The 24,741-nt window shown below is 41.3% G+C and overlaps 1 protein-coding gene and 1 pseudogene across 1 annotated transcript; both read left to right on the forward strand.

The window, feature by feature from the left end:
• Positions 1-3,878: 3,878 nt before the first annotated feature.
• On the forward strand, positions 3,879-18,765 carry LOC149171264 (uncharacterized; annotated as a pseudogene).
• Positions 18,766-18,853: 88 nt separating this feature from the next.
• LOC149171265 (uncharacterized) lies at positions 18,854-24,392 on the forward strand. Its single transcript, XM_089425905.1, has 3 exons — positions 18,854-19,208; positions 22,364-22,449; positions 23,298-24,392. Exons 1-3 carry the CDS (start codon positions 18,854-18,856, stop codon positions 24,390-24,392), a joined length of 1,536 nt encoding a protein of 511 aa, XP_089282031.1.
• The last annotated feature ends 349 nt before the right edge of the window (positions 24,393-24,741 follow it).

Raw genomic sequence — 24,741 nt, forward strand, 5'->3', positions numbered from 1 at the left:
GGAAGTACTGGATAAATGTCTGGATAAGTTTCATGACTGGGGGGGTCTCTTCCTCTTGTGAAGGTGTTAGCCTCCTATACCAATAGGTTTTCATCTCTCATGATTGACAGTGGAAGTGCCAAAAATGTCTACCTTCCATGCTGCTAAGGTTCCATTTTTGTGAAAGAAACAGACAGTTTAAAAAATGTAAAGAGGGTATGCCTTAAAAGAAAAATCAAAGGGCAGGAAAAGGAATTGGTCAATGAAAAAATAAAATAAATGAGCCCCAAACAAAGACCATGAAAGTGGCTAGTCCAAATTGCCACTACTAGTTTGATGGGTGGTCCAACAGCTCAAGCTGGGCCTCACCATGTTTTAAATTTCATGTTGTAGACTAGAAAGGAAGTACCTGTTCAAACATCTCAAGCTTGACAGATGACTAGGTGGATAGAGAAACAAAGGTGCCCAACTGTTTAATCTGGGCCCTTGGAGGTCATAATGGTAGACTTAGATAGGAGGGCAGAAAAAAGAAAAGAAAATTCTCAGGGTTTGCAAGACCAAGTGCACCCATACAAAATTAAAAAAAAATTAGGCATAATAGGCAGGGTAGGCAGTTGAAGGCTGCAGAAAGCAAAGTCCAAGCACATCACTTGGACCAAATCAAAGTGGTCATCAGCAGGAAAGACAAGAGCAGTGGCCTATGTGGAAAAGTGCCAAATCATCACTAACTTCCCTCATCCCCTTCAAAATTTCTCACTAACTTCCCATGAGCACTGCAGGATCTGCCTGGTCAGTCCTCTTTATAATTTTCACTTGTACAAACTTCATGTCATAAATGACTCCTTTCTTTGAAAAGAAGCCACATTTCTTGTGTAAAAATTCTTTTCATTTTGATCTACTTCCTAACTAAGTTTTATTCTTGAAAATCTTAGTAACTACCACTTCCCATTCTCATCCCCCTAGTACTAACTACTAACTGTATTTACATTAAATCCCCTATGTTCCCTTTTTCCCCTACTATTATAACACCATGGTGTATAAAACCCCAAGCACTGTATAAATATCCCCCTTTTTAGCACTATAGCTAACTAAGTTTATCTAAGGGAGACATTAGTCCACCAGGGACTATGGTCAACCCTGCTTTGGGATTGCTCTGACCTCTGGTCAGAATAATAACCTAAACTACACCCTCATTTCCCCTCTTTTCCAAAAATTTCATGAAAAACCCCTTTCCCTTTACTCAAACCTAACTCTAACCCTTTATCCCCCCCCGACAGATTAATTCAAAACCCACAAAAACCCCAAAACCCAAAGTTCCGTGCCCAAAATATTTAAACGAATATTTTATTGGGCCAGCGGGTCCCCCCAACATGCGCGACCGGTCGGAGCGCCCGCCAGCCGTCCGTTATCCGCCGCCCCCGATCCAACGGTGGGCGGTCATTATCAAATCTGAACCCGTCTCCCTTTAACGTCCGGGGAGAGGGCGGTATTGGTGCTCGTACACGGGACACATGGCGATCAACAGGGTTGTTCGGAGCCCCCCTCCCCGATACCGCCTTTGCCCAAAGGTGGTGCGGGGAGACTGCTTACCACCTCCCTCATACCACCTCCCTTTCTACGTCACCCGCACGTCATCATGACGTTGTACTACCTCCACCTGCCCCCATGCCTCGTGGCCCTCCACGTAGCCCTGCCACCGTTCTCCGCCCGCCACCATGTCCAGCCATGCTGGCCTCCAGCTCAGCGTCCACGTCACCCTCCGTACCCCGGGCCTGCCATGACGTCATGCTGACATCATCGGCGGAAAAGCGCCAATCACCTTTTTTTTTCCGAATTTGTTGTTAAAACGCGCGTTTTTGGCCGTTTTATGTCATTTTCAAGCGAAAGTGACCGAGCCGTTGCAAGCATCCGCATCGCGACATTGCCTCCGAACCTCCAAATTCGAAATTGCAACCACCAGAACTCGTCAATTCAGCTGCATTGAGCCCCCACAGTTCGACCCGAAGGTTTTCCGGCTGTTCATCCAGGTATTCACCATAATTCTCTTGTTTTGCCCCATGCATACCATTTCTCTGCAAGTTCACCATTAAAGCACCTGTCTAATCCCAAATTAAACACTGTCTACATATTAATTTGGAATTAAATCAACCCACATTGCCCCAGCTCCATAAATTTGATATTAAGCGATAAACTCACGGCCTAAAGTTACAAATTCATTCTCGAGCTGCCCGGCATTGTTCCCTTTTGCCGTGTGCAGGCCCAAAGCTGCATTTCTCCAATTTGAATCCTACATACCCTCTGCAATTCATCCTCATCAATTCACAATCTCTGTGAAATTACCCAAGCAAAGCAGAGACAGTCCTGCATAGCCTGCCTATTCCATTTGGAGAGAATTTCTAGCATTTTCTACATTGAGTCTGTCACTGAAATTTGGAGGATCCTTCCTAGCTACTATACTTGCCTTGTTCAAATTCAGACTACATAATGGCTGCTCCTGCACCCACAGACCTCAGTGTTGCTCCCATAAATGCACCAAATAAAGACCTGGAATCCTTGCCTCTTGCTGACAGGGACTACCTCATCCAAGACTTTGTGGGTAACAGGGACCATTTGCAGACCTTCAGGCAATTGAGAGATGACTACCTGAATGGCAAGGATACCTATGGCATATGGGAGTCAAATTTTCCACACTACTGTCTCCCCTCTGTCAATATTTTTCCAGAGATTATTCGCCTATGTGCTGAGAATTATGATGTGCAACACAGAGTTGTTAAGTCTCTATCTAGGAGCATCCTCTTTTACATTAATGCTGAGTCCATTAACCAAATGCTCAACTTCAATCAAACTGAGTTGTTGTTCCCTTTCTCCATGAACTATTTGCTGGACACAGGTGCCAAGATGTCCAGTGAGGACATTCAGAAAGTCACCAAAACATTTATGAGGCCTGACCACCAGCCCACAGGGCCACCTCCCTACTTGGATGTCTATTTTACTGATATAGGCAGACTTTTGTTGGACATGATTGCTTATGTGCTGGGGTACAGAACCAGTGAGCATGTGGATGAAGCAATGCTGGTATTTTTGGCTGCTTACAGCCCAGGCCAACCCCCTGCCCACAAATATAATTTTGCCAAGTTCATAGCTAACAAGATCCAAGATCAGCTGATCAAAGTAGACAGAGAGGGCATCTTCAAGTATTCATCTTATATCTATCACCTTTAAATGTACTATCAGTCCGAGGCCTTTCCATGCTACATTAAAAAGATGGATTCTAAAGGGGAAAGAAGATCTGTTATCTTCTGGACATCTGTCTTCCATCAAGTGCAAAAGTCACCATATTCATATTGTGAATTTATTGATCAGTTTGTTTACCCAGTCTCTTGCTTATTAATGAAGTCCCCTCCTCCCAGAATATCATTTGATATGCAAAAATTCCAACAGCTCTCCAAGAATTATAAAATAGGTGATTGGTACCTATATGAAGATCATACAGTCATCAGAATCTATGGCTGTGAGCTCTGTCCATACAGGCTCCCAAAATATGTGCCCATGAGGCTATTTGCCTTGGAGTATTATAGGCAGCTCATTCACTCTGATCTCACTCACTTTCACAACTCCAAAAAGAAAGCCCATCTCAAGTTCAAACACCACCTGGGCCCTTCATCATGAATAAGAAAGAGGGATGGCAAGATGCTGAGCTAATCCTTAAATACAAGTACACGCTCTCAAAAAGCTTCCGGTGGGTCCCCTATGACCCTGAAGGCTTCATCACTGCTAGGAGAGTCAAGTACAGACTGCTAGGTTATGAGCACTGCAAGTACCCACATATTGAAAAATATGCCAATCAGCAAGAATGGTTGCCAGATACATTAGTTGAAAAATTGACTGAAGAAGAGTTAATGCAAAAGAATGTAAAGGATTTGGAAAATACTCTTGACCTAGATTCTGTGCAGCAGGTACCCTTCAAGCGACCACAGCCAGTAGGAGAAGGGACCTCGGCCTCAACAGCTGCACCGACCAAACAGGCACCTTTTATAGCAGCCCCAGATACAGGTAAAGGTAAGGGAATAATGGGTGTTGGAGAGGAAGCACCAAAAGAACAACCTACCCCTTCTAGTGAGCAGCAACAAGAGCAGACCCCCCCTCCACAAATTGAGCCACCAACAGCTCCAGTCTTGCAGACTCCGGCACATGAGGAGAGGGGTAAGAAGAGAGAAAGAGAAGAGTCCACTCCTGCAAGTGGATCCTCCCAGCAACCAGAGTCCAAGAGGCAAAGGGTTGATTCTCCGAAGGTGGAATAGGTCAGTGAAGAAGTCCTTGACAACTCATTGAAAGATGGAGAAGGCAGCCAGCATACAGGTACAAGCTCCTTTCAGCAGGAGCAGGGTTTACCACTTGGCTTGGAGGTGTCATCCTCCACTCAGAAGAGCAATAAGCCCAAAAGCACTAAGGCTTCTTTCAAGCAAATAAAGGCACAAAATGACTTGCTGAGGGTGGAAGTCTATAAACAGTTTCTTAATGCAACACCTGCCCAACAAGAAAGATTGATGTCGGTTTATGACCTGAAAGAGGAGAAAATGATCCTCAGTCATTTCAAGCCTACAATGCCACATCCAAAATCAGCTGTAGATTTTGTGAGGACTAGGGTGGAGGTCATGGCCAAAGACATCCATCCCATGGACCAAATAGAACTCCACAAGAAAACTGGAGAAATGGTCTATGCCACATTGGTGGACAGGGCAACCATGGCCCATGAATTGAAAGAATCACTGAAAAATACCAACATTCAGTTGGATTTTGAAAGAATGTCCTCCATGGCCAAGGACAACAGAATAAAATCACTGGAGGACATCATTGTCGACCTAGGACATGATCCTAAGGATCCAAAGGGCGTAAGGGCCCTCCTAAAGAAAAAAGAAGATGACCTCAATGCACTGAAGAAAAGGTTGAAGCTGCTGCCCACAGAGCACCCTCAGACAGCAGAACTACAGAAGGAAAAGCAGGCCGATGAGCAGCTGGACCTTATAATGCAGCTCAACCAAAAGGTCCTTGATTTGGAGAAAGAGCTTGAAGGCTTACTACAAGATAAGCAGGGAGAATCCACATCCCAGGCTCCTCCAACCACTTCAACCACTGCAACAACTACAGAGGCAGCAATGGCCCCTGCAAAAACAACAGCTCCAGATTCCAGCACAAGCATGGAAGAATTGACTAAGGCCATTAAAGAAATGGAGCTCCAGGCCAATGAGATAAAACAGGCCAAGGAAAAGTTGGCAGATTTAGATGCCAAATATGACAAATCGAAAATGACTGTGGCAGAGGAAGGAAGAGAAACAAAGGCCCTCAAAGAAAAGATAAAGGCCTTGGAGAAGGAGCTGAATCTAGAAAGTACCATGGCTGAAATAAAAAGAATCCTGTGGGCCAAAATTGACCAATCCATCACTAAACAATGGAAGTCAATTAAAACTGTACATGAGCAGATGGACTTAATTGGCCAAGCACAAACAGAGATCCAAAGGGCCAGAATAGTGCTGGGAAAGAGGCCTGAGCTCGCAAATAGAATGATAGATTTTTTGAATAGGCAAACAAAGGAAGAACTGGTAGCCATCAATATTGTTAACAGAATAGAGGCTGTCCTTACAGCTAAAAAGGTACTCACTCTCAGAAATTATGTGCAAACTGTGGAGAGGAAGTGTTATGAAATTTAGGCTGAGGTGGATGAGTACAAGGCCAAAATGGGAGCACTGCAAGCAAATGGACTGCCCAGCCTATTAAACAGCACAGGAAGACTGCTCTCCCGTGAGCAATATGCAAACAAGATGTCCACCTTTGTGGAAAATCAAATTACTGCATCCGGCAGTACCTCTGAGGAAACAGGGCCTCCAACAGGACAAAGCCTATACAATAAACTTGAAGGTCTGTTTTTATTGCAAATGAAGTAAACCACCTTTTTGAAATTCCTCCAGATTTTTACAGATATATAGAGGCAGATGAAACTTTAGTGAAGATTCGAAGACACCAAATGCCCAAGGAGGATTGGTGGCTGGCAATGCTTCAAATTTTGCCACAATAGCCTCAGTTTCTCCATCCCAGTCAGCTACAGCTCAGCAAAAGTCAAGCAGCAAAATAAAGGTAGCATTATAAGCAGCATTAAAGGCAGCCGAAAGGTGACTCAGCATATGGACAAAGATAAAGGCAGCCAGCAAAAGATAAGATATACGCAATTTTTGACAGCGTATCCTCAACCGACTCCAGCAGCCACAAAGTCAATATCTTCTGACCATTCTGACAGCTAAGGCATTGAGGAGTTACTACGACATTTACTCCCTCAGCTGCAACGCTCCAGCAGTTGGCATAACATTAATGAAGCATTTACTCATCAGCAGGATATTTTCTTATGTAAATTATGTATATATACCTCCCCTAATAATGTATGAGGGGTTGGTGATTTTCACTCTGAGGGAAATGTATTGTATACTTTCAGATTATCTAATGCAAAGGGCTGGAATAGCTCAGTGATTTCCTGAAACTTTGATGTCTTGCTGATCCATGCGTTCTGTTGCAGAATTCTTGTGCTGTCTGATGGAATAATAAGTTTTTCTCAATCTCTATTTTGTCTTCTCATGTTTATTGAATCATACACATATCTCATTAATCTAGCAGTAGAGAAAAGGAGTAGTGCAGGATATGTTTGGTTACACCTTGTGCTCAATCTTTACTGCTGTAAATGTTTTCTTCAGAGTTAATTATGGACATGAATTCTTAATTGCTCATGTTTTCATTAATTCTACAAGTATGAATGTTATGTAGAAATTCTTCATTGCTTCTAAATAATATTCTCACTAAGGAATTTAGACTTCTGTGATCCATAACATTGTTTAGATAATCTTCGGCAAAATCACATAACCAATCTTTTGTCGACGCGTTTCGAACCAACCAGTGTGGTTCATCGTCAGGACAAGTTTGGTTATGTGATTTTGCCGAAGATTATCTAAACAATATTCTCATTGTTTCTCCATACCAGATCGTTGGAAGATTCTTAATTGCCTTTCATAGCCTGGTTACATCACACTTAATCTCAGTTTCAAAGCATTGTTTCTCAGACATTTATCTAGCTCTACAACATCACTACTGTATCAACACAGCATATCAAACAACTAAATGACCACCGACTCCATGCCCAATGGCCTAGAACACTCTCATAAACACATATAAATCTTCACTGAAGTCATCATCCAGTGAATTCCATAAAACAAAACCTTGAGCATCATAGCTAGCCTAACATATTAAACAAACAAAGTTAAAACATAAAGAGAGAGCCCTCTCTGGTCATAGGTAGGCTAGAACCCGTGACCCAAAGATTGGTTAGTGGTTACCTCGGCCGTATTCCCTTGGGAGTCAAAGGGAACAACCTGAGTGATAACATAATTGTTGACTCCACTGGGGACGAGCGTATTTTTCAACTGCTGTCTGTCTTTAGACAGTGGTTCCAAAAGCTTGAGCAGTCCCTTGAAATAGTTCTAAAAATATCCTCAAAAAATACTAAAAAGAAGTTCTGAAGCTGGCTCCTAAGAAGAAAACTAGGCATACCAGGTCAAATCCTGACCCAAATCCTCCTCCTGTTTTCGATAACCCCAACTTGATCCATAAAACTCATAAGAGCCAAAAGGAACCAGAGCAATCTCCTGAATCTAGCCCTGAGGCAGTTCAGCATAGTTTTATTCCCACCCCTTCTAAGCCAACCGTTCACCTTCATACTACTCATTCTCCCCCCTCTTCATCATCCACTTCACAAAACCTATTGTCAACACCCAACACACAAACTGCTATTATTATTCCCGTTGTTCCAGTTGTCCCACTTATCCCATCCAATATGGCTAATCGTTATGCACCCCTTCAGTTGCCTAACAATCCTGGGGCCATGCCTCAGGATTACCAAGGTAAAATAACTTATTTTGATGGAACGAGTACATACGCTACCTTACAACATACTAAGAAAATGCAAGACTACTTCGAGAACTATGAGATAGATGATGATGATGTAAGGATGAAAATCTTTGTCCAAAGTCTGACAGGTGAAGTGAGAACATGGTTCAGGGCACTGGCTGCAAACTCTATAGCTAATTCGGGTGCCCTGTATCAGTCCTTCCTGAACAGATGGGAAAAGAAAAAGGACCCTCTACATATCCTATCTGAATATGACACCATAAAAAGAGGTCCACAAGAAACTGTCTTGGACTATTGCACCAGATTTAACACCATTTACAATGCCATTCCTCAAAATCTTAGACCTCCACCTGATTTAGCATTGATTAAGTTCCCTGATGGATTTGATGCTGATATGGCATATCAGCTAAGAGAAAGAGCCCCTGCAACTCTAGCAGACATGCAAAACATAGCTGTGAGTGTAGAGGCAAATCTAATTGCCAAAAGAAATCGGGCAAGAACTGAACGGAGAACTACTTTCAAAGAAGAACCCTCATCATTTGAGCAAAAGCTAGATGCAATCATCAAAGGTATGGATAGACCTGGGGACAGAGTGGAAACCATAGAAAGAAAGTCATCATGGGAAGGGCAGACAAGTAATATAAGAAACACAAACTTCAGAAAGAATCAAAATCCCAATGTTGGAAGGACTGATCCTGACCAGCATGTCAGACCTCCTTTTCAAGAGAATTATGCTGAGACTTCAACATCTAGTGAACCTAGTGAGGACCCTCACATCAATCTAATGGGTTTGGATGGTGAAAATCAAATCTTTTTGACACAAGAAGACCAAGAGGTTTACAATGACAGTCAATTCCACACTAAGACAGGTGAATCATTTGATTTTAAAGAAGGTTATGATGCAGCTGTGTATGAAGTACATAAACAATATAAACTCAGAACCAGAACCATAGATGTACCTCTGCCTCCTAAACCAAAGGACAACAAACAACCAAAAAAGATCAATGAAAATGCCACTCCTCCACAATCAGCTGGCAGCTCGAACCCACCTAACAAAGAAGTGACTGTGGAAGATATTTCAGAACAACAGTCCTCCCAAAATCAGCCAAGTACACCTCATCTATTAAAGACAAAGGCCGACGCTCCCCTAGAAAACAAACATGGCATCAACTTTACTCAAAATAGACCCAATTATGAACAAAGGACCCCTGATAATACAGCTGAAAAGGAAAAAATGGTTGCAATGAATGCCAAAATTCAAATAGAAAAACCTTTCAACTTGGAAACAGAAATTAGTAAGCTAAAAATATCAGTGCCTCTTTCAGAATTAGCCAAACATGACATTTATAGACAGCAGATCAATAGATCACTCCAAATATCAGACAATAAAGATGCTGTGAATGTTCTAGATGACCAACCAGAGTTGCTGTTCAGACCTGAGGTTAATGGAAAAACAGAGAATGGAGGGATACCACCCTTTTATGTCAGCCTGAATATTCATGACAAGGTCCTACATAATGCAATGTTTGACTCTGGGGCCTCACACAACTTAATGCCCAAATCTGTAATGGAAAAACTTGACTTAGACATCACAAGACCTTACAAGGATCTATTTTCATTTGATTCAAGCCAAGTCAGATGTTTAGGCCTGATCAAAGACTTATGTGTCTCCCTAGTCCAATATCCAACCAAAACTATCTTAATGGATGTAGTGGTAGCTGACATACCCCCTAAGTATGGCATGCTCTTGTCCAGATCCTGGGGGGCCAAACTTCAAGGATCTCTGCAATTGGACATGTCCTATGCAACTATTTCAGTCTTTGGTCAGCCAAAGAGATTGTACCGGGAAACTCTGATGAAATATGTGGTAAGAAGTCAAGATAAGCTCCAAAACTTTCCAATCTATTCCATACACTCGGACATGGATTCATTCATTCTCTACAATGCTGACATATGTCACAAAGCTTATTCTGAACTTTTAATGACAGTAGAGACTAAGGAATCAGATGAACAATCTACTTTCAAAGACCAAGGGACCATGGTGATGGCTGTTAACAAGATAGAAGGAAATGATGTGCCCAACAACTTGCAAAAAACAAATTTTCCCATCATCCAAGTCACTAAAAATTTTAATCCGGAACTTGATCATGAAACTTTATGGTATCTAGAATTTGATGGCTCTGTAAGCAAGCTAGGAGCTGGGGCAGGAGTATGGATCCACAATATGCATAATGACCAAGCTGAGGGGGATGCATATAGACTAAACTTCCGATGCACAAACAACATGGCTGAATATGAAGCCCTTCTGTTAGGATTGAAACTCCTAAAAAATCTAGGTGCAACCAACGTCTCAATTTTAGGAGATTCAGACTTGGTCATACAACAATTGAAGGGAAATTTCACCACAAATGATCTAAGGTTGAGATCATACAAGGGGGCAGCTGTTCAAATATTGGAGTGCTTCTCACAATCACAACTGACCAAGATTTCCAGAGAACTCAACCTACATGCTCACAGCTTGGCAACTTTTGCCAGCACTTGTAAGTTACCTTTCAAAACCAATCATACTTTCACAGCTGAAATCAAACACAGACCTTCAGTTCCAGATAACATCAAGAATTGGCAAGTCTTTGAGAGTAACAAACAGATAAAAAACTTCCTCACTTTAAAAGAAGAATTCTCTAGGATGAGTATTGACACTAGCACTAGAGATGATCAACCACAAATATGCACAGTTACACAGAACATATCAGCTGAAACAGCTGATCTGTTTTTACATCCGACCACCTTTGACAGTGAAACTATACGGCAGTTGAGACAATCAGAAAACGCAGAGGAAATGGCTGAAGCAGAAGATGAGGTAATTGAGCTAAAGGATAATTTTCTACCCATAGGTCTAACCCCTTTGGAGGATCTATTTGACTCAAATGATATCTCAAGAAAACCAAAAATCCAACCACTCAATGCTGAAATAGAGGATTGCAACATTGGGACCCATGAACATCCCAAAATGGTCAAATTATCCAAAGCATTACCTCCTGAACAGAAGCTGAAATATATTGAGTTATTTAAAGAATTTCAAGATGTCTTTGCCTGGAGCTATGAGGACCTTAAGTCGTATGATACATCAGTTATCCAGCACACAATACCGTTGAAAGAAAATCAGAAGCCTTTTAAGTAGAAACTCAGGAGAATCAATCCAGTCCTCCTCCCCCTCATTGAAAAAGAAGTCAAACGTATGTATGAAGCAGGGATCATTGCCCCAATCAGATTCTCAGACTGGATTTCAAATTTGGTGCCCACAAGAAAGAAAACTGGTGAGATAAGACTTTGTGTTGATCTAAGGAATTTGAACCAAGTATCCCTCAAGGATAATTATCCCTTACCTAAGATGGATCACATTCTCCAAAGAGTGGTGGGAGCCTCAAGGATCTCCTTACTAGATGGTTTCTCAGGATTCAACCAGATTCTAGTACACCCGGATGACCAAGACAAAACTGCCTTCACAACACCTTGGGGAACATTCAAATATGTTAAGATGCCTTTTGGGATTAAAAATGCAGGGGCTACATTCCAAAGAGCGATGGATATTGCCTTTGCCAAGGAACTTCATGATTTTCTAGTTGTCTACCTTGATGATTTAATTGCTTTTTCGAAATCAGATCAAGAACACTTAGAACACTTGAGGCAAGTTTTCACAATTTGTAGAAAATATGGCATATCCCTAAACCCAAAGAAATCACTGTTTGGATTGGAGGAAGGCAAACTCCTGGGACATATAATCTCAAAAGATGGTATTAGGATTGATCCTGACAGAATTCAAGCTAGCCTACAAGTACCTCATCCAAGAAATATCAAAGAATTACAAAGCTTTCTATGGAAGATCAACTTCTTGAGGAGATTCATTCCCAATCTGGCTGAACTCATTAGACTGCTAAACAATATGCTGAAAAAGGATTCCAAGGTCAAATGGACTATGGAAGCTAAACAAGCCTTTGAGGATATCAAAAGAACATTGACAAACACACCAGTTCTGACAAGCCGTAGATTTGATCAAGATTTCATCATATTCTCTTTTGCTTCTAAGCATACAATTGCTGTTGTTTTGCTACAAAAAGATGACCAAGGCTGTGAAAAACCCATTACATTTTTCAGCAGAGCACTTAGGGATGCTCCCCTGAAATATCAGATCATGGAAAAACAAGCTTATGCATTGATAAAAGCCATCAAGGATTTCAGAATCTACATCTTGTACTCTCATATAATTGCCTATGTTCCTAATGCAGTGGTCAAAGATATTCTAACCCAAGAGGGCCTTGAAGGCAAGAGAGGCAAATGGATTACTAACATCCTAGAATATGACATTGAGATCAAATCGACCAAACTGATAAAAGGCCAAGGCCTAGCCAAATTAATGACTGAAACCAATTTCCAAGCCCTTGACATTAATGAACTGGACGACGAACAGGAGATGGCGACTCCACAGATCAACCAAGCCTTTATGCAATCCCCATGGTATGCTGATATATGTTTTGTATTACTAAACCTGCAAGCTCCTCCAGGGTTGTCGAGAACTAAGAAAAGATTCTTGAAAATGAAAGCATCAAAGTTTTGTATTATTGACAATGTTTTGTTTTGGAGAAATCAGGAGGGAATATTACTCAATTGCTTAACCTTAGAAGAAACTGACAATGTCCTCAAAGAATTTCATGCAGGTGACTGCGGAGGACACTTGTACTGGAAGTCCACAGCTGATAAAATCCTAAGGGCTGGATTTTATTGGCCCTCCTTGTTTGCTGATGTAAGGAAATTTGTCATGTCTTGCCACAAATGCCAAATTTTTGAGGGCAAGAGGAAGCTGCTACCTTTACCACTCAAACCAATTTCAACTGAGAGACCATTTCAGCAATGGGGTTTAGACTTCATTGGTGAAATTCACCCTTCATCCTCTGGCCAGCATAGGTGGATTCTCACTGCCACAGACTATTTTACCAAATGGATAGAGGCCATCCCTTGTAGGCAAGCCAATGACTCCATTATCATACAATTTCTAGAAACCAATATCTTGTCCAGGTTTGGCTGTCCAGACAAAATTATCACAGACAATGCTGCAGCTTTCAAGTCCAAGAAAATGATCAACTTTTGTCACAAATATCACATGACCCTAGGTCATTCCACTGCCTATTATCCCCAAGGCAATGGCCTAGCTGAATCTTCTAATAAAAGTCTCATCAACATCATTAAAAAAGTTTTGGAAGAAAACAAAAAGAATTGGCATAAGAAGCTGGTAAATGCACTGTGGGCAGATAGATTGACCACCAAGAGATCAATTGGCATGAGTCCATATGAACTGGTTTATGGGCTAGAAGCAAAGTTTCCTACATCTCTAGGAATTCCTGTGATTAAGTTGCTGCAAGAAATACAAGCTGAGCCCAATGAAAGCCAAAGGAGAATTAATCAGACAATTCACTTACAGCAAACAAGAGAAGAAGTCTATCAAAGAACCCAAGTTCTACAAGAAGAGATCAAAAGAATATTCGACAAAAGAACCAAAGCTGAAGATTTCTTTATTGGAATAAAGTGTTAAGATGGGATTCCAGAAGAGAGGACAACGGCAAACATGGTAAGTTTAATTTTCTATGGAAGGGACCCTATGTCAGTTATGCTATACAAGGAAACAATACCTATTTTTTGAGAAGTGTGGATGGTTCAGACACTGAGGAAGGCCCAGTTAATGGGAGAATGCTCAAGCGTTATTTTGACTCCTTTGATTAAACACTAAACAGGCATGTATTGTACATAGATATTTGTATTTTCCAGTATTTCCAATTACAGAAGATAAATAAAACAGCAACTGCATCACATTTTTGAGAAGACCAGGATGATATACTATGATATTTTTGGAGATATGGATCCTGGCATCTGGGCAGCAATGTAAGCACATCGCAGTTATCAAATCATGAAGAGAAAGCTTGAGAAACAGATGAAAAATAGATCTGAAATTTCACAGCAAATCAGCTCAGTGGGTGCTGCCTGCAAACATCCAGGATCCTAAGCATTGGTCTCCAACAAACACAGAAATTCAGCCAGCAACAGGGAAGCAAATTCAGGCAATCTGACCTGATGTTCTTCGCTTTTCACCTGGAAAAGCCATCCCCAAGTGGAGCCACTATTAGCCTCCTATACCAATAGGTTTTCATCTCTCATGATTGACAGTGGAAGTGCCAAAAATGTCTACCTTCCATGCTGCTAAGGTTCCATTTTTGTGAAAAGGAATTGGTCAATGAAAAAATAAAATAAATGAGCCCCAAACAAAGACCATGAAAGTGGCTAGTCCAAATTGCCACTACTAGTTTGATGGGTGGTCCAACAGCTCAAGCTGGGCCTCACCATGTTTTAAATTGCATGTTGTAGACTAGAAAGGAAGTACCTATTCAAACAGCTCAAGCTTGACAGATGACTAGGTGGATAGAGAAAGAAAGGTGCCCAACTGTTTAATCTGGGCCCTTGGAGGTCATAAGGGTAGACTTAGATAGGAGGGCAGAAAAAAGAAAAGAAAATTCTCAGGGTTTGCAAGACCAAGTGCACCCATACAAAATAAAAAAATGTTAGGCATAATAGGCAGGGTAGGCAGTTGAAGGCTGCAGAAAGCAAAGTCCAAGCACATCACTTGGACCAAATCAAAGTGGCCATCAGCAGGAAAGACAAGAGCAGTGGCCTATGTGGCAAAGTGCCAAATCATCACTAACTTCCCTCATCCCCTTCAAAATTTCTCACTAACTTCCCATGAGCACTGCAGGATCTACCTCGTCAGTCCTCTTTATACTTTTCACTTGTACAAACTTCATGTCATAAATGACTCCTTTCTTTGAAAAGAAGCCACATTTCTTGTGTAAAAACTCTTTTCATTTTGATCTACTTCCTAACTAAGTTTTATTCCTGAAAAGCTTAGTAACTACCACTTCCCATTCTCATCCCCCCAATACTAACTACTAACTGTATTTACATTAAATCCCCTATGTTCCCTTTTTCCCCTACTATTATAACACCATGGTGTATAAAACCCCAAGCACTGTATAAATATCCCCCTTTTTAGCACTATAGCTAACTAAGTTTATCTAAGGGAGACATTAGTCCACCAGGGACTATGGTCAACCCTGCTTTGGGATTGCTCTGACCTCTGGTCAGAATAATAACCTACACTACACCCTCATTTCCCCTCTTTTCCAAAAATTTCATGAAAAACCCCTTTCCCTTTACTCAAACCTAACTCTAACCCTTTATCCCCCCCGACAGATTAATTCAAAACCCACAAAAACCCCAAAACCCAAAGTTCCACGCCCAAAATATTTAAACGAATATTTTATTGGGCCAGCGGGTCCCCCCAACATGCACAACCGGTTGGGGCGCCCGCCAGCCGTCCGTTATCCGCCGCCCCCGATCCAATGGTGGGCAGTCAGTATCAAATCTGAACCCGTCTCCCTTTAACGTCCAGGGAGAGGGCGGTATTGGTGCTCGTACACGGGACACGTGGTGATCAGCGGGGTTGTTCGGAGCCCCCCTCCCCGATACCGCCTTTGCCCAAAGGTGGTGTGGGGAGACCGCTTACCACCTCCCTTGCTACGTCACCCGCACGTCATCATGACGTTGTACTACCTCTGCCCGCCCCCGCGCCTCGTGGCCCTCCACGTAGCCCTGCCACCGTTCTCCATCCGCCACCATGTCCATCCGCGCTGGCCTCCAGCTCAGCGTCCACGTCACCCTCCATACCCCGGGCCCGCCATGACGTCATGCTGACGTCATCGGCGGAAAAGCGCCAATCACCCTTTTTTTTCCGAATTTGTTGTTAAAACAAACGTTTTTGGCCGTTTTATGTCATTTTCAAGCGAAAGTGACTGAGCCGTTGCAACCATCTGCATCGCGACATTGCCTCCGAACCTCCAAATTCGAAATTGCAACCACCAGAACTCGTCAATTCAGCTGCATTGAGCCCCCACAGTTCGAACCGAAGGTTTTCCGGCTGTTCATCCAGGTATTCACCATAATTCTCTTGTTTTGTCCCATGCATACCATTTCTCTGCAAGTTCACCATTAAAGCACCTGTCTAATCCCAAATTAAACACTGTCTACATATTAATTTGGAATTAAATCAACCCACATTGCCCCAGCTCCATAAATTTGATATTAAGCAATAAACTCACGGCCTTAAGTTACAAATTCATTCTCGAGCTACCCGACTGTTATCACTGAAAATGTTGTTGTCAAAATTTTTTAGTCTAGCTTAAAGTCAGGGTATTTTCGCAGCGCCAGAATTCTTTTTAGCAGTTTCGCAGCGCTACCTGTTTGAGTGGTTTCGTAGCGTGCTACGAAACTGGGGATTTGTTTGAGTTTTCAGTGAAGGTCCAAATCCTAGCATGCTTATTGTACAGAGTTCTACTTCCCTCCAGGAATGTTGATGAGAGCAGTGACAGTATGTTCAAGGAGACACCTTATGATGATGCAGCTATTGTAGGATTTCCATCAAATACATTAAGGGAGTTATCTCTGAATTCTGGCTCATGGGTGATTGTGAAAGATGTACATACTAATGTGGGAGACTTGCAGGAGATTTTGTGTTGAATCCTCTAGACAAAGAATCTATTAAATTTTATAAGTCATAGAGTGTTTGACATTTGGGATTGTCTTTTCACAATCTGTAACTTCTTTCACAAAGCAGGGCGCCACAATGGATTGAAAGATTTGAAAAATATTTATGATAAAGTTCATGTTCACACCTTGTTCATGCTGCGGAGTACTTGGTAATTGTTTTGACAGACCTTGGGACCAGTTTCAAACTTGTAGAAATTGTCCATGAAGGAATTCAGAAATACTCTGAAGCTCTAAAAGCAGATAGCTGCTATGTTGTTGCTTAGTATAATTTGGGGTGGTTTATTAAGAAATGGGCATATCGAGTCTAAATCTGGCTGAGGCATTGACAATGGATGGAAGAAAGAAGCCTTTGATATTGGCTAGCACCAATGGAGTTATTAATTCCGCCCTGCTTTCTGGAGAACATGATGGCACCATGGATGGATCTAAGAAATACAGGGGTTTTTAAAATGACTGATATAAATGAAAATGTCTTGAGTATTATCGAGCACGTTGGTTCATTATTAATGCATATATTGAAGACATGAAAGTGCTCTTTTCAAATGCGGTGATTAATGCCAAGTGTCGAGTAGTTTTATGTGCTACAAGGCCGCCATTATTAGTGGCACAAGAGCTGGTTTTAGGTTAACTGGTGTCGTTAAAAGGGTGAGTGCGCATTAAATAGAAATAAAAGAAGGATGGCGCAAATGGCAGAGTTCGAAATAGATGAATTTCCTTTGTCAAGGTGGATGGTATTATTTAGATATTGTCTTCTACAAACGTGGTAACGTGCCGGTTACATGCTCCAGCTGGCGACCAAGAAACTTCTCAAGCTGTAAGCCAGGCTTCATCAGAATTTGAGCTCAAAGTTACATGCTAGGTGATGCCATGTCCTTTTTGAAGAACATTTCCTTGGATAATATCGCTGAAGATGTTGGTGATTTCCAGCCACAGAAGTTTTGGAGTTTAAAGAATTACCAAAGCACAAGTTAAATTCAGAGGGAGATTGTAAATATTCCAAGAACCATGGCTCTCCGAAGACTTGCGCTACATTAGATTACAGTTATCACACTTTTGATAAGTATGCTATTAGTTCTGCACTCTGTAGCGGAAGTGTTAGGGGGGCGATGTGTATTTTGTGGATCAGGGTGCTCACATTGCATTAGATAATGGAATTGTGCGAGTCACCATATCAAAACCAGCGGGGATAATTACAGGCATACGTTATGGAGGGCTTGACAATTTGCTCGAAATTCTCAACAAAGAAACGAACAGAGGATACTGGGATCTCAATTGGAACGAGCCAGGAGGGAAGGATACGTTTGATGTGCCAAGTGCGATATTTTTTAAAGTGGTCGAGGCTAACAAGGATAAGGTTGAAGTCTCTTTCCTCAGGCCATACAATCCTTCAAGCAGTTGGAAGATGGTGCCATTAAATATAGACAAAAGGTTTGTTTTGCTTCGAGGGAGCAGTGGGTTTTACACCTATGCGATATATGAGCGTCCAACGGGGTGGCCAGATTTCAATCTCAATCAAACTCGTGTTACATTCAAATTGAGGAAAGACAGATTTCACTACATGGCAATTGCTGATAACAAGCAAAGATTGATGCCATCCCCGGATGATCGGATGCCAAACAGATGCAACATACATATCCTGAAGCAGTTTTTCTCTCAAATCCTGGGAACCCTAGCCTTCAAGGCGAGGTAGATGATAAGTACCAGTACTCATGTGACAATAGGGAGAACAGAGTCCATGGATGGATCAGCTTTGATCCCATGGTTGGGTTCTGGGTCATCACTCCTAGCGATGAATTTCGTAATGGAGGTCCAATAAAACAAAACTTGACATCCCATGTTGGGCCAACATCGCTTGCAATGTTTCATAGTGCTCATTATGCGGGTGAAGAGCTATGTCCTAAGTTTCGTTCTGGAGAAGCGTGGCAAAAGGTTTTTGGCTCAGTCTTCATTTATCTTAATTCTTCATCAAGAGAGGCTCACCCATTCTCCTTGTGGCAAGATGCAAAGTTACAGATGATAAAGGAGGTACAAAGTTGGCCTTATGGGTGGCCTGAATCTCCATTATTTAGAAAGAAACCAGAACGAGGATATATTACTGGACAACTGTTAGTACATGATAAATATGCTGTTGAGGATGTTCAGGCAAATAAAATTCCAGCTAAGAGGTGTGGAACAAAACAGTCTTTATAAGCTTCGATTAGCAATTGCATCATCAACCAATGCAGCCATTCAGGTTCGATTCAATGATGCAAATATATATAAACCACATTTTGATACCATGCAATTTGGGAAAGATAATGCCATTGCTCGTCATGGCAACCATGGTTTGTACCATCTGTTTAACATTGATGTTTCTGGAAACTGGATCTGTCAACTTATTTGTCTTGTACCCATCCAAATAGCCCGGGCTGAAAACAATGGATTACATCCTTTGCTTGATGGGTTTCAGATACCTCCCCATCACACTTATGCAGATAGCATATCTCTAGCAAACTTGCTCTGTTTTGGCTTATATGACGCTGTGTTGAGTCAGTGGGATGGTAAAATCATGGTGGTTTCATCAATTGCAGTTGGTTCATCTGATGAAGGTTCATGTTACAGGGAATGTGATTCTGAATCTCAGCATAGCAAAGGTGAAACCGAAGATTGGCAACATCAGCTATTCAATTTTGTGAGAAGTTTAAAGGAGGACTGTGTTTTTTAAATCACACAGCAGTTTCGTAGCGCGCTACGAAACTGGTGTAGGTGATGATTTAAAGCGCAGGGCAGCTAGTGTGATACTGTGAGCAGCTAGTTTGACACGGTGAGCGGGAGTTGAGGAAGAGGAACAGCTGTCTATCAAATACCACCTGCAGCACATCAGAAACCTGGCATCATTCCATACTTGGGGTTATTAAAAGATTTGGGAGCAGGCTGCTATATTTTAGGAGAATGTTGGGAGACAGAAACCGATAAATAGGAGCACACCTTCTGGTCATTAAATGAGCCATCAGCGCTTTCAAGCATCCCAAGTCAGCATTCATCGCATCTGTAAGCTCAACCATCTCAACTTAACTAAAGGAGGACAGCTGTCACAGCATTCAAGAAAGCATCAAGCCTGCGAGGAGAAAAGAATTAGTGTTTTAGTTTGATTAGGACTTTATGTAATTACAGCCCAGCATGTTTGTAATTAATGCATTAGTTAGTAGCATGTAGGAGTAGTTAATAGGGCTTTCGAGCTCCCTCTAGAAAGGGAGGAATGTATTCATATAAATAGAGGAAATTAGGATGTAATGGGGGTTGGATACTATATACAAAAACAGAGTTTTTTGAGCCTATGTAAAGACTGTTACAGTAATGATAAAACAGGTTGTTTCTTCTCAAGATTCTCTATGGATTATGTTGTTCAAGTGTGATAGTGGTTTAGTTTCTTAATGTTCTTTTTACAGCCTTGTTATAGCACAATCACTCAGAATTCATATTATATGCTCTGACTTCCTGTGTGTTTGGCAAGCTGTGGGTTTTGGTGAAGCATGTCTGAACATCACTCAGAATTCATTTTTAATGCTCTAACTTCCTGTATGTTTAGAAAGCTTTGGTTTAGGTAAAATATGTTTGAACATCTGATGCAGAGAGCCTTGACTTCCATGAGATGACTGTGATTTTGTCTATTAAATGTGAGAGACTCCATAGCCCAATGAAGACTTATTTCATATGTGTCCAACCAGCTATATTTTCATAAGTGTGTGAAGAGTTAGCCCTCTGTTGTTGTGATTAATTCTCTATCAAAAGCCTGTGAGAGAGCCCTCTCTGATTAGGAAGGCTAATTCCTAGTCTAAAGTCTGGTCTGAAACAGTTACATGAAATCTTGCTTGGTTGCAGCCCCTAGTACAGGTTTTGTGATAACATTTTGGTGCGTCTGCCGGGAGCTTAAGATTGAATTTCTGAAGGTAGCAGGAGTTCAAATGATTTTCAAGGCTGCAAAACTACCTTGGCGACTCCATTGTTGAAGAATTCAAAGTTATATATTCATGGTGATTCCACTGGAGTTATGAAAGACCCAGAAGCTGCTCATCTTTGTTCAAGGTATGCATGCATTGATTTCTCAGGAATTCATGGTTTCCCAAATCATTTTCCCAAGGATGCATACTTTCTAAGGAATGGTCCAAAATTCAACGGAGAGGATTTAAGTTTAACCTTGAATCATATATCAGATTTTTGTGAATTTACACAGCTTCTTAGAGTTAAACATGAAGATGTTTGCATTATGTTATTTTATGATTCACTTAAAGGGAAATGCAAACAGTGGGTTGAATGCTTGCCTGCCGAATCCATTAAGTCATTTCAAGACCTTTGGCTTATGTTTTTGGAGGAATGGACAGATAGGACAGAGGAGGTGGCAGACTCTCCCTCAGTTGAAGGTTTTAAACAATGGAATAGTGATCATAGTACAGAAGAAACAAATGAATCTTTTTCTTTGTCTTTATCTTCATATCTGAAATCCTTTGACTGCAAGTCAGAGGATAAGATGAAATTTTTTGATGAAATTGCCAAAGATATTGAGAAAGAAATTGAAGGTTTAGAAGGAAAAATTCAGGCATACAGTTTTCCTGATCATGATTATTATTCTCAGAAATTTTTTATGGCTGAACGCATGGAGACTATGCTGGTCCCTCTCTCTTTCACGATTGAGGAACTGAATACTGTGGTTGAAGATCAGTTTGCACAGCTGGAAAGTTTCAAGGAAGGACAAGCTGATCATGTGTTTTGGGACCCTATAGCTGATTACATGGAAGAGTTTTACTCTCCAGTGTTTCAGTTTTCATATGAAGATCAGAGACTATTTCAGTGGCAATGGTCTTTACACTATCACATTGGATCTGAAATCCGATACAGTCAGATAAGATTTCAGTGGCAGCGGTCATCACACTATCACATTGACCCTGAACTCCAGGACAGTCAAAGAAATCAAATATCAGATGAGGCTAATGATTGGCTGCATTGGAAGTTTCATATTGATTGAGCTGAAGAAGTTGAAATGGTTAGGGTAGGTAGGTAGGTAAATTGCAAATAAGCTCAAGGTTGACTGAGCATTTATTTTTCAGTAGATGTAGCTTTCTTTCTCCTACAGTCATGCTGGTCAAGCAAATTTCTGTCTGTCACAAATGGACGAGGCACTGGAGCTGCATGTTCTTAGCGCACCACAAGGGCACACTATCCCAAGTGGAGCCACTGTTATCACTGAAAATGCTGTTGTCAAAATTTTTTAGTCTAGCTTAAAGTCAGGGTATTTTCGCAGCGCCAGAATTCTTTTTAGCAGTTTCGCAGCGCTACCTGTTTGAGTGGTTTCGTAGCGTGCTACGAAACTGGGGATTTGTTTGAGTTTTCAGTGAAGGTCCAAATCCTAGCATGCTTATTGTACAGAGTTCTACTTCCCTCCAGGAATGTTGATGAGAGCAGTGACAGTATGTTCAAGGAGACACCTTATGATGATGCAGCTATTGTAGGATTGCCATCAAATACATTAAGGGAGTTATCTCTGAATTCTGGCTCATGGGTGATTGTGAAAGATGTACATACTAATGTGGGAGACTTGCAGGAGATTTTGTGTTGAATCCTCTAGACAAAGAATCTATTAAATTTTATAAGTCATAGAGTGTTTGACATTTGGGATTGTCTTTTCACAATCTGTAACTTCTTTCACAAAGTAGGGCGCCACAATGGATTGAAAGATTTGAAAAATATTTATGATAAAGTTCATGTTCACACCTTGTTCATGCTGCGGAGTACTTGGTAATTGTTTTGACAGACCTTGGGACCAGTTTCAAACTTGTAGAAATTGTCCATGAAGGAATTCAGAAATACTTTGAAGCTCTAAAAGCAGATAGCTGCTATGTTGTTGCTTAGTATAATTTGGGGTGGTTTATTAAGAAATGGGCATATCGAGTCTAAATCTGGCTGAGGCATTGACAATGGATGGAAGAAAGAAGCCTTTGATATTGGCTAGCACCAATGGAGTTATTAATTCCGCCCTGCTTTCTGGAGAACATGATGGCACCATGGATGGATCTAAGAAATACAGGGGTTTTTAAAATGACTGATATAAATGAAAATGTCTTGAGTATTATCGAGCACGTTGGTTCATTATTAATGCATATATTGAAGACATGAAAGTGCTCTTTTCAAATGCGGTGATTAATGCCAAGTGTCGAGTAGTTTTATATGCTACAAGGCCGCCATTATTAGTGGCACAAGAGCTGGTTTTAGGTTAACTGGTGTCGTTAAAAGGGTGAGTGCGCATTAAATAGAAATAAAAGAAGGATGGCGCAAATGGCAGAGTTCGAAATAGATGAATTTCCTTTGTCAAGGTGGATGGTATTATTTAGATATTATCTTCTACAAACGTGGTAACGTGCCGGTTACATGCTCCAGCTGGCGACCAAGAAACTTCTCAAGCTGTAAGCCAGGCTTCATCAGAATTTCAGCTCAAAGTTACATGCTAGGTGATGCCATGTCCTTTTTGAAGAACATTTCCTTGGATAATATCGCTGAAGATGTTGGTGATTTCCAGCCACAGAATTTTTGGAGTTTAAAGAATTACCAAAGCACAAGTTAAATTCAGAGGGAGATTGTAAATATTCCAAGAACCATGGCTCTCCGAAGACTTGTGCTACATTAGATTACAGTTATCACACTTTTGATAAGTATGCTATTAGTTCTGCACTCTGTAGCGGAAGTGTTAGGGGGGCGATGTGTATTTTGTGGATCAGGGTGCTCACATTGCATTAGATAATGGAATTGTGCGAGTCACCATATCAAAACCAGCGGGGATAATTACAAGCATACGTTATGGAGGGCTTGACAATTTGCTCGAAATTCTCAACAAAGAAACGAACAGAGGATACTGGGATCTCAATTGGAACGAGCCAGGAGGGAAGGATACGTTTGATGTGCCAAGTGCGATATTTTTTAAAGTGGTCGAGGCTAACAAGGATAAGGTTGAAGTCTCTTTCCTCAGGCCATACAATCCTTCAAGCAGTTGGAAGATGGTGCCATTAAATATAGACAAAAGGTTTGTTTTGCTTCGAGGGAGCAGTGGGTTTTACACCTATGCGATATATGAGCGTCCAACGGGGTGGCCAGATTTCAATCTCAATCAAACTCGTGTTACATTCAAATTGAGGAAAGACAGATTTCACTACATGGCAATTGCTGATAACAAGCAAATATTGATGCCATCCCTGGATGATCGGATGCCAAACAGATGCAACATACTTACATATCCTGAAGCAGTTTTTCTCTCAAATCCTGGGAACCCTAGCCTTCAAGGCGAGGTAGATGATAAGTACCAGTACTCATGTGACAATAGGGAGAACAGAGTCCATGGATGGATCAGCTTTGATCCCATGGTTGGGTTCTGGGTCATCACTCCTAGCAATGAATTTCGTAATGGAGGTCCAATAAAACAAAACTTGACATCCCATGTTGGGCCAACATCGCTTGCAATGTTTCATAGTGCTCATTATGCGGGTGAAGAGCTATGTCCTAAGTTTCGTTCTGGAGAAGCGTGGCAAAAGGTTTTTGGCCCAGTCTTCATTTATCTTAATTCTTCATCAAGAGAGGCTCACCCATTCTCCTTGTGGCAAGATGCAAAGTTACAGATGATAAAGGAGGTACAAAGTTGGCCTTATGGGTGGCCTGAATCTCCATTATTTAGAAAGAAACCAGAACGAGGATATATTACTGGACAACTGTTAGTACATGATAAATATGCTGTTGAGGATGTTCAGGCAAATAAAATTCCAGCTAAGAGGTGTGGAACAAAACAGTCTTTATAAGCTTCGATTAGCAATTGCATCATCAACCAATGCAGCCATTCAGGTTCGATTCAATGATGCAAATATATATAAACCACATTTTGATACCATGCAATTTGGGAAAGATAATGCCATTGCTCGTCATGGCAACCATGGTTTGTACCATCTGTTTAACATTGATGTTTCTGGAAACTGGATCTGTCAACTTATTTGTCTTGTACCCATCCAAATAGCCCGGGCTGAAAACAATGGATTACATCCTTTGCTTGATGGGTTTCAGATACCTCCCCATCACACTTATGCAGATAGCATATCTCTAGCAAACTTGCTCTGTTTTGGCTTATATGACACTGTGTTGAGTCAGTGGGAT

This window comes from Pinus tabuliformis, chromosome 4_2 (assembly GCF_031772625.1).
Source record: "Pinus tabuliformis cultivar Carrire ecotype Pingquan chromosome 4_2, CPIR1, whole genome shotgun sequence".
Lineage (NCBI taxonomy): Eukaryota > Viridiplantae > Streptophyta > Pinopsida > Pinales > Pinaceae > Pinus > Pinus tabuliformis.

Excerpts from the sequence above, each read along its gene's own strand:
- LOC149171265 (XM_089425905.1), top strand. The coding sequence starts at position 18,854 with ATGCAATTTGGGAAAGATAATGCCATTGCTCGTCATGGCAACCATGGT. Across the intron at positions 19,209-22,363 it reads TGAATCTCAGCATAGCAAAG|ACCTTGGGACCAGTTTCAAA; the intron begins GTGAAACCGAAG and ends TTGTTTTGACAG. Across the intron at positions 22,450-23,297 it reads TAAAAGCAGATAGCTGCTAT|GGGGGCGATGTGTATTTTGT; the intron begins GTTGTTGCTTAG and ends CGGAAGTGTTAG.